At 36.1% G+C, this 10,487-nt stretch overlaps 1 protein-coding gene across 1 annotated transcript; it reads right to left on the minus strand.

Moving 5' to 3' along the window:
• Positions 1–5,105: 5,105 nt before the first annotated feature.
• On the minus strand, positions 5,106–7,772 carry LOC119782976 (cytochrome c oxidase subunit 6B1). Its single transcript, XM_038284207.1, has 4 exons — positions 7,660–7,772; positions 7,017–7,142; positions 5,887–5,987; positions 5,106–5,655 (listed from the first exon to the last, which is right to left on the minus strand). The coding sequence occupies exons 2-4, from the start codon at positions 7,120–7,122 to the stop codon at positions 5,602–5,604; spliced, it is 261 nt and encodes an 86-aa protein (XP_038140135.1). The 5' UTR covers positions 7,123–7,142; positions 7,660–7,772; the 3' UTR covers positions 5,106–5,601.
• Between the last annotated feature and the right edge of the window lie 2,715 nt (positions 7,773–10,487).

Consider the following 10,487-nt stretch of genomic DNA (forward strand, 5'->3'; position numbering starts at 1 on the left):
AAACTTATGTTATTAATTACACCAAATAAAAAATAGTTTATGAGTCTAGACAAAGACAACATCTTGCTGAAGTTCAGAACAAGCATTTTGAATAACATTCAAGTTACTGTGAATGAGCCATGGTTGATGCACCAGATAGGCTGGCCTAAGTTTATCAGAAACTGCTGATTTATAAATAGAGAAAATAGATGTTGAGCAACAGTTGTGTGGATAACAAACCCTGGTATTGTTTAAGGTCAGAGAAAACAAGATAAACTGTTTAATTTTTTTTTTCTTTTACAATCAAGGCATAGCCTACAGAACAGCAGCATAACTATTTCTGACAGGTATCCTTGGACCTCCATAAGCTGGGGCTCCTCTTGTGTCTGGCTCCAAGGTGGGGCCCTTGCTTGCCTTACTAGGTAGGAGTATCTTCCCTCATAATGTCTCATCCAAGCATTCAAACCTTCCCATTAAAAGAAGGATTTTGTTGAGATTGAAAAGGAGTAGTGGTTCAAGACACAGTACATATGTTTTTAGGCATTTTTACTCATTTGATTTAACTTATATTATTTATATGTTTTCTAGATTTTACTCTGCAGATACTAGGAATAAAACTTTTTTTTGAGTCTGTTAAATTAATAAAGCTGTTTTGATCTTTCACCCACTAAATACTCTAATGGAGATTTGTTGTCACAATTCTCAGGAACGTTGTCACCTACATCTGAATCACTATGAAAATGAATAACTTATCTGTTTTTTGCTCAATAGTGCCACCATCAATCTGTAGTCTGCAATTAGACCCAAAATACTTTTACCGACTCTCTCGCTCTGTCTCTCCCCCACCCAATAGTCCTGGGTGGGGTGGTGGCTTCCCTCAGCTCAGGTGCCCTACCTGGCTTGCATTTCTGGACTGATATTTATGTCCAGGTATCTGTCGGAGCCACTTTTCCAGTGTGGGGTTACTTCCCGGAGTGTTTCAAGTACCATGGGGACTATTGTTTCCTTCACCTTCCAGACTCTCTCTAGTTATTTCCTGAGACCTTAGCATTTTTCTAATTTCTCATGTTCTTTTTCTCGTGTGATGCCTATATCATTTAGAAGGGCCACATCGATCACTATGGCTGTCCTCTGCTGCTTATCAATAAACACAATGTCTGGTTGGTAGGCCACAACCATTTTGTCTGTATCTGACATTCCATGTTTTCCTTTTCTGTCAGTATCTTACACCATGCTGTGAGATGCTGGATTGTTTCTGGAGCCTCTTTGCATAGTCTGCACCTGAGATCCTGCATGGTATGATAGATCTGTACATTTATTGGGCCCTGCCGACACGGTCACATGGGAAGTAGTGTCAGAAAGCCTTGACTGGCTCTTATCACTAATCCCACTTACCACAAACATTGGAGAAACCTCCGCCACTGTCCAGCCTTCATCTTCACCTATGGATGACGAGCTGTCAGTCAAAGGCTTCCTGACACTACTTCCCATGTGATTTTGTCTGCAAGGCCCAATCAGGAAGAGGCTTACAGAACAAGGTTGTCTCCTCCCAACCTGTCAAATCACATTTTTCTTCCAGTGAGGAGAATATCAGTCCGAGGGCGGAGATGCTTTGGAGAGCGCGGCCGTCCTCGAGCGTGGCCGCTGGATAGAAAATCCTGCATGCAGTTAGATCCCGAGCATGTGTGGGAGAAGAGCGCGTGCGGTGAACAATTTTCTCCTCTTGAAGCAGCAGTTTCTCACGCATGTGTGCTTTTGTGGTGCGGTGGTACATAAACCACTTGCAGAAGTAGTTTAACGTACATGCGAGTAAGTTTATTTTGAAGGACAGCGTTTTGAAATAAATGTGACGCCATAGATCTGGGCCTCTATTGTTCTGGTGCTCAAAGCCTGTTCCTGTACTGCCATGATCTGTGCTTCTGGGTTATCCTTGAGCTCAGCCCTCTTTAGCCATTGGTAGGATTTGGTCATATCAGTCACTTTAAGTATCTCTGGGTAATATATCCCATGCTGGGGTTCTTCTTCCCATGATGGTTCCTCCAGTTCCAGAGTCTACTGTCGAAACATTCACTAATATCTTTATATCTTGGGGCTGTCTTCCTGGAGTATTTTTGGAGCATGGATGTTTCATTTGTAATGGTGGCTCTGATGTTCACTAGGCCTCTGCCTTCTTCTTTGTGCTTAGTGTATAGTCTGTAGATACTGGATTTGGATGTAATCCACCATGCATTGTGGGTAGCTTCTCTGTTTTACCATCAGTGGACTGAATTTTCTCCTTAGGCCAGCATATTATCACAGCAGGGAGGGTATCTGATTACTGGCAAGCATAGCTGCTGATTGCCTGGACCTTGTTCTTACGAATGAGCTGACTTCTCAGAACTTGCCTTACTCATTGCAGTTATTTGGCTGTTGCTGCTTTCCTTGTGGTCACTTTGTGGTTGCAATTTACTTCTACATCTGCCAGTCTCTCTTATTGGAGTGTGAGCCCCTCTCTGTGGATTACCTTCCCTCTCATACAGCCTGGTTTCATCCATGTACTGGAGGTGCCTGATAGTGACCCCAATTCTGAGTTGGTATCAATAGCGAGTCTTGTTGATTATTCAGCTGAGGAGGTTCAGGGCTATGCAAAACATTAGGGGAGGCAGAGCATCTCCTTGGTATATCTAGATGAACTATATGCACACACACAAATATGTACATATGTAAACATATATAGCATGTATGTATGCAATTCAGTTTAACAACTGTGGTTTATTCCAGATTTAAATAAATCTGAGTATGTATACAATCAGCAAGCCAACATTTACAACATGTTTTTTAAAGCAGCTCTACCTTTAATTAAAATCGTCAAACAAAACAGGACACTTAAAGTTCTAATCCATTCAGCAGCACCAATATTTATTTAGTTGTGTAAAATCAGCAAATCAAATCATATAAAAAAGGTAAATATTCATGCTGAGATGTATAGGCTTTTATGTCACTGTCCAGGAGCTGAACAAGAGTAAAGTGTATTTCTTTGTAATGATTTTATGAAAATATATGCTGTTATAAGAAGATATAAAAAAAAAATTTTTTCTTAAATGCAACCAAAAGCTTCCCTTAGCTTCACCTTTCTGATTAAAGGGAAAGTGTCTTTAAATAAAAAGATTAGAGAAGTACTTGAGTTGTGTTTGTTTATTGTGACTAATGTGAACAGCATTCTTCTCTTTAATCCAAGGTTGCCATCGTGTGGCCAAAAAGAGGAACTACAACCAAACTTAGAGCTTCCTTCATTGCTCAACAGGTATCAACTAGATCTTTAAAAGTCTCTTCTCTGAGAAGTCTTGCAGTAGATAGAGACCTTACCTGAGAGTAGAACCTTACCCATCTTATTGTGTAGAAGTTTGGGGGAAATAGCTACAAAAGCAAATTTCAGACATTACAATATATTATGTCTGCTTCAAAAATCACACAAACTTATTTTTAAAGCACTAAACTTAGACATTTTTCAACTTGGCTAAATATAAAACTATGCAGATAATAAATAAAGCAAGATAATTTGTTACAAAGAAATCTTAACAGAAGGAAATTATGGACACAATATGAAACTAAATTGTATTTATCTGTGGAGTGACTTTGTGGAACGCTTATACAGATATGAAGTACAGTGCAAACCTAAATATAGTCAAAAAAAGGTATTAGAACATACTTCAGGATATTTATAGGGAGGGTATGTATGGTTATCTATGCTTCCTTAAATACATTAACTGATGAAAATTAAATGAGGGTATTTACTGAGGGTATAAAGGGGTGGAAGTAAATAAGGTGTAAAGGTCTTTCACATTTTTTTGGGATAGTGTACCCTATTGATTTGTTAAAAAAAACTCGTCCTCGTTTTCCCTTTTATTGAGGATTGACCTTTTTTTCATTCCTTGAAACACAGGTTTGCCTGTATTTATGTGGAAATATCGATCCATCTATTCATCCTTTCCTGCTCAATCCCTCAGGGTTGCAGTGGAGGTGGTGCCCATCTCTGTGCAGCCTTAATATGCTGCCAGTCAGTTGCTGGGCAAAAAAAAGATGCAACCATACACACACAATTGCAGCTAAAGACAATTTAGAGATCTCAGTTAGCCTAGTTTCAGATGCTGTTAATGACATTTTAAATAATCTAAAAAAAAAATGTGCCGATACAAACTTATACAAAGAAATATTAGTAATATATGGTGTTAAGCATATTTTATTTTCTTCTATTAGTACTGCCTGTTATGCAGTATTGCAGATGACTGAATGTCTGGCTTTTAGCTTTTTTTTTTATGCCAAGCTGATGAGCAACATAATTTTCCTAAGAGTGAAGTTAGTTTCTATGAAAACATGTCCTAAGCAGCTTTTAACACTATTGTTTTAATATAGAAATATTTAAATGTGTATGACTGTAAGAGACAAGGCTGTAAAGCCTGACAACTACATTTACATCAGTAAGCAAGTTTTTTAGTATTACATTCTGTAATTAAAGGGGAGCAAAAAGATGCCTTAGTATATAAAAGGTATCCCCATTTAACTTTTTCATGGCTGCTGATGCGGAAAAAAAAAAAAGACTGTTTCTAGTACACCAGAAAATTGGTAGCTCCAGCTTAATGTCCGAATTTGCTTTAAACTGAGAGTTTGGGTCAGATGTTTAGAACTGCAGGACAACTAAATGCTTTTATATTCAAAACTAATAAACATACATCTCAAATTGTTTTAAGAGGGCCTGTCAAAATTCATGAAAAAAAAGTAGCAAAACCATGAACAAATCTTTGCATAAAAGTCAGTTTCATGGTTGAGAAACAATGTCTTAATTAAAAAAAGATGACCAAAGATGCATGCTACTACCCCTTAACCTAAACCTATCAATGAGACCTATGGTTATAAGATTATCATATTGACCCAGAGTATATTACAATAGATCTAATTTGTGCCCCCAATTCTTTTAAATATTCAAACATTTAATACTGTTGAACACCAAAAACAAATTGAATGACATTAATACTCAGATGGTAAGTAAACTTCTGATTAGTGCTGCAACTATGATGACAAAAAATACCAGTTAATTTAAAATATCCCTGACTGACTGGAAGAAAAAAAAAAAAAAATCAGTCAATAGATTCAAAGGGAGATAAAACATTTATTGATTCAATTTTAAAAACCTCTTTAATCTGAATCAGACCAAATTACATGTGCTAACAAAGTGTCTGAGGTAGACCTATCAATGAAATGTGAGCTCCCCTATAATGTTATCAGTCACATCTGGGTAAGTGAGTAAACTACAGAGGGAGGAAGAACATCCATAACAACCGACTCCTGATTTTAAAGGTTTACTGTGCCTGACAAAGGGTTACACATACACATCCCATTCCTTAAACTTCATTGAGAATCAATCTATTACTCCATACTGTATTGTACCAATAATGCAAAAGGAATCAAAATTTTAGGAGAAAACAAACTAAACCTTCACATGGTATATTTTTTGCGTGTTTAGTTTCATTTAGCTGCACGGATGACAATGATAACAGCAGAGTGACAGATGTTTTGGAGATCAGGCAAACTACAGAGGTAAAGGTTTGAACTAAACAAAACTGTGACCAGGAACATTTAGTGACTTCAGATCCTCCCAGGAAAACTTCCGCTTTCTATCTGCTCGTCCCATTTAGACACCTGTACAAAATATTTAAGAGGTTAAGATGATGACATCAGTGTAAACAGAGAAAAAAAAAGGGGCTGAATCTATATCTGGCATTTATATAATACATTTAGATTATTAAATTTACAGTACAGCCATAATTAAAATAGGAAAGAGATTACTGATGGAAAATAAATAACAGGAATTGACTAAGTGAAAGCTGCATAAGCCTGCAAAAGTAGACATCTGTGATCAGAAATACTGACCCAGCCCATTGGACAGAGGCTCTTGTAGACTCTCTGGTACCACTGACAGGGAGACACATCTTGGCCTTTGGCTGACAGGGCCTTGTTGCATCTGTGAAAATCTGCAGCACAAAAATAGAATTGAAAACATATTACAATATTTTTCACATAATGCTCACATTTAGAACAATTGGAAACATATTTGGCCATATAACTCATAGCTTGATTGCTCTTAATACGCTGGAAAAACTGAAGCATCTTTCTTTAAGGTCAGTGAACATAGTTTTCTCTTCCCGAAAGGTAGTTGAAAAAAAAATAAATGTTCAGCAGTTAACCTGCTGTAGTACTTAAATATTAAAAAGCTATGATGAGGCAACTTCCAATCTTACTAAATAATAAAAAAAATACAGCTCAGTGTTTCCATTTCAAATATAAAGTAGTGACATAGATGCTGGGGTTAATTGGAAACGTGATCCCACCAAGTGTTACATATCTTGGATAACAGCCTTAAAGCTTTACAATTTTATTTCAATTTAAGATGTTAGAATAAAAAAAAAGCACAAATATTTCACTACTGACATATGAATATGATTTATTTCTTAACCCTTAACCTATATGCAGATATATAAATTTTCAGAGACAGGGCTGTGTCTCGAACAATTCAGCATAAGGAACCTTTTAACACCACTCCGCAAAAAACTGCTGAGCACAGAATTACTGCCATCACCATTTATCTAAAATAATAATAATAAAAAAAATAAACAAATTAAATAATGGAATTACAGACTTGTGTTTCTAAGAGCAGAAAAGTAACACTTGTTTAGATTAAACAAATCTAATGGCAAATGTGTGATGGTTTTTGATGTCTGTTTTAATAAACAGACATCAAAAATGGCAGGCTGTATTTTGAATATTCACGGTTCAACTGAACAATCAGTCTGGCCAGGCTATACGAAATTAACAAGGGACACTTTGTCAAAATGCCTATGCATTTTTAGTTCATGGAGAACCCCACAATGTCTCCATCATGCAGTGCTTTATGGACCCGTTCATTTTGCCTCTATAGAGACATATGACTTGAACATTTTGATGCGACTTGTTAGGAATAGGTTAGACCTTCGTGTGTGATCAGAATTAGTGGATCTCCTCACCCAGGTAGTTCTGAAAGCAGTTGCGGGTCTGGTTTGTATTGGGGAATCTGGCGTCAAAAGGAGCCGTCCTATAGTTTTTAATCTTCTCATCCACCATGTCGGCCATATTTTTGTGCAAAAGGAATGCTGGAAATAAAAAGGGACAAAGATAAAAGTGTAAATAATGGCGTACAATAAAGTTAAGCAAAGCCAGGCGGCATCACTGGATTACATTTTAACATCTAAATCAGGGTGATAGTTCTGGTACGTTAACTAAGCTACTTCTTAGCTTAGCTTAGCCTAGCTTGGCTAAACTGATGCGATTCCAAGATAGCCTTATTGGCTAATTTAATGACAGCTGATTATTCTTTTAAGTCTATTTGGGATAGTAACAACGATGGCAAACCAGTTTGTTATTGTAAATTCCGACCATTCTGGCACATATGTGCTAAAACTGCATCAATGAAATCGTTAGCTTTTTAAGTTACAATCACCCTTGGTTAGCTAAAAGCTGTCGTCTAAGACTTCAGCTATCTATTTCTAATGCTAACGCACACGCAAAGAGCGGCTTACTATTTCAGTAGTTCGATACCAATTTGGAAAGCGTTAGTCTTGTAAATAACTTTAGATATTTTGGTCACTTTCGGAGTAAACAACTGCTAACCTTGAGATGCTGCTTGTTTTGTCCTCGCCGACAAGAGGTCCTGTGCCGCAGAGGATGCTGGGATAGATCTGGGAAGTACGTTCAAATCTTCTTCTTCTTGGATTTATTGGCAGTTGGCAACAAACATTTAGTAGCATTTCCGCCACTTACTGGTATAGAGTGTGTTTGTGATGTACAATCTACTAATAAACATATATATAAATTCTAAAAAAAATTATAATAATTTTATATATATATATATATATATATATATATATATATATATATATATATATATATATATATATATATATATACACACACACAAATATACATACTTATTCATAACTTTGTATTATACCCATCTTTATCATACACACATTAACCCTGTCTATAATCAAATTCTATGAAATAATTTAGTTTTCTTTAAAAACCGAATAACTATTTGCATATGTTTACTCCCCAAACTCTTCCTCAAAATATCTAATAAATGAATCTCTCCTCATATATCCTCTCTTGCTTTCATATTTATGACATTCCAGTATAACATGTTCTATTGTTTCATATTTTCCACAGAAATCACATAACGTTTGAATCTAATAACATGTGCTCAAATAAAGTTGTTGTTTTTTTTTTGTCGTAGTTTACAATGAGACCTTTTTAAACATGTTTTAAAAAATTATATTGTCAGTAGTTGTAAAAAAAGTTTTTCAGTTTGCAAACACTTTGATACAGAACGTTTATCTTTTTAATAGATTAGGTTACAAAGCATTAACACTGAGCCGGACTTCTATCAGTGCTACTTTTAGTAAAGTATATCAACAATGGATAGTAAGCACGGGAGTTCCTGTTTTCAACAAAATTATTAAATTGTTAAACATTCTTATATTTGACTATAAATTAGTGAACAGGCATCTTCTCCTTATATGCTATCAATTTTTCCTCTCCTATGCTTTTATGATAATTGAATTTTATATTCAATCATATTTCTTTAATCAATGTGAAATTTATTTTACTGCTGCCAAATTAACTTTAATTTAAATCCAACTCTATTGTGCTTTGCTGCAAAGAACAGTTGCAGAATTGATCGTGAGCAGTGGCCCTGTATGCTGTTTGACGATCAATTAACCATTTCTGCTTACTCTCACATTAGGATCACCATCTGTCCTAACATGGAGGAACCAGAGAAAACAAACACCAGCAATGGGAAACATGCAGACTTTAAGGAAGATCCTCTTTTCTTTCAGTAAGCAGCTTTTATCTGAATTCTCACATTAGGCGCTTTTACTTTTGCTTTTTGGTATTGACAATCCTGAATATATTGGCATAATTTACTACATTCAAATGTAAAGCAATGTTTTGTTGGTTTTCTTGTGACAGACTAAAACGTAATAGCTCATATAAAAGGGTAAATAAAAATTTTAAAAGTGTGTTTAAGACAATACTGAGGCAATACTTAGTGGAATTTTAGCCGCAATGGATAAGACATGTAGTTTTTTTTTTTACAGGTACAGGTCTATTGTGGTATAATGCTTCAAGCTTTGGATTTTTAAGTTCTGCAACAGATTCTCACTTGGATTTAGCCTAGATTATGATGCACAGACGTGCTAAGCATAGTTTTATAGCTCTTGCATGTTTGTTGTATGTTTAGGAATATCTTCCTGATGGACTTGAGTGTCAAAATTTTTTCTGCCTCTATAACATATTTTCTTCCAGTAATTGCCAAGTATTTAGCTCTACTCTTCTTCTCATTAACTCTAGCTATCTTTTCTCTCCCAGCTAAAGGGAATCATTCCCATACGATGATGTTGCAAACACCATATCGCACTATGGGGATGGCTTGTTCAGGGGGGATATTGCATTTTTCTTTCCACTCTTCCATAAAGGCTAGATTTGTGGCATTTATGTCCAGTATTTTTCCTAAGCACAGCTGGCTCCACCTGAGCTGTTGATCTCTACATGCCCTCCAATGCTACCACAGGTTCTCTAAACATCTTCTTATTGTTCTCTCTAACAGGTATGCTTTGTTCCTTAGTCTTCATGATCCTTATTTTTCACTGGTGTTCTCTAACAATCTCTTACTTTACACTTTATTAAGTGAAGCCTTTACCTTTGATCACATCTTATTTTATTTAGGGGCATCAGAGGCTAGATACGAAAGCATGCCACATATTTAAAAAATGTTTTCTTTTTTACTAAGAATATAACGTATTACTTTCCTTCCACTTCACAGGTGTGGTGCAGCTCTAAATTTAAAATCGCTGTAAAATACACTGACAGTTGCGATTGTGATGTGAAAAAAAATCGAAAGCTTACAGGGTGTGAACACTTATCCAAGGCACTTTAAATGAGACATTCCTCATGTATGTGTTTTACCAAATATGGTTTTGCAATGTGAACTTGAAAGCCTAAGAGTTGAAACGCAAGGACAGTTCCCTTTCCCTTTCCATCAGCATCTTCCTGTCAAAGACTAGGCCAAAGATCACAGGTGTCTACATCACACTTCCTGTCACTGCATGTTTCCTTCATCCTCTTTCCAGCAAAACGTCACACAAGCTTCATTTCTGTGTGGTTTGTGTTGGAATTTCATTGTTTTCCTCATTATAATTCACATCAACCTGCTGGATCAGACATCTATCTAGAATCAATTTAAACTCTTAGTTTATGAATTCAAGAAAAAGTAGTTGCTACTATAACAAACTCACCTATTTTGTTTTTCCTATTTAAAAACTTTTAAACCCTGATATGCATTGAAAAAAGCCGTCCTTCCCTCTCTTTCTACCAATCTGTCCCTTTCTTTCTCTCTTAGCCAGGATATAGGTGTTGTCCAAAGCAAAGGAAGGAAATTC

Source organism: Cyprinodon tularosa, unplaced genomic scaffold (assembly GCF_016077235.1).
Source record: "Cyprinodon tularosa strain WSP-4 unplaced genomic scaffold, ASM1607723v1 ctg2, whole genome shotgun sequence".
Classification (NCBI taxonomy): domain Eukaryota; kingdom Metazoa; phylum Chordata; class Actinopteri; order Cyprinodontiformes; family Cyprinodontidae; genus Cyprinodon; species Cyprinodon tularosa.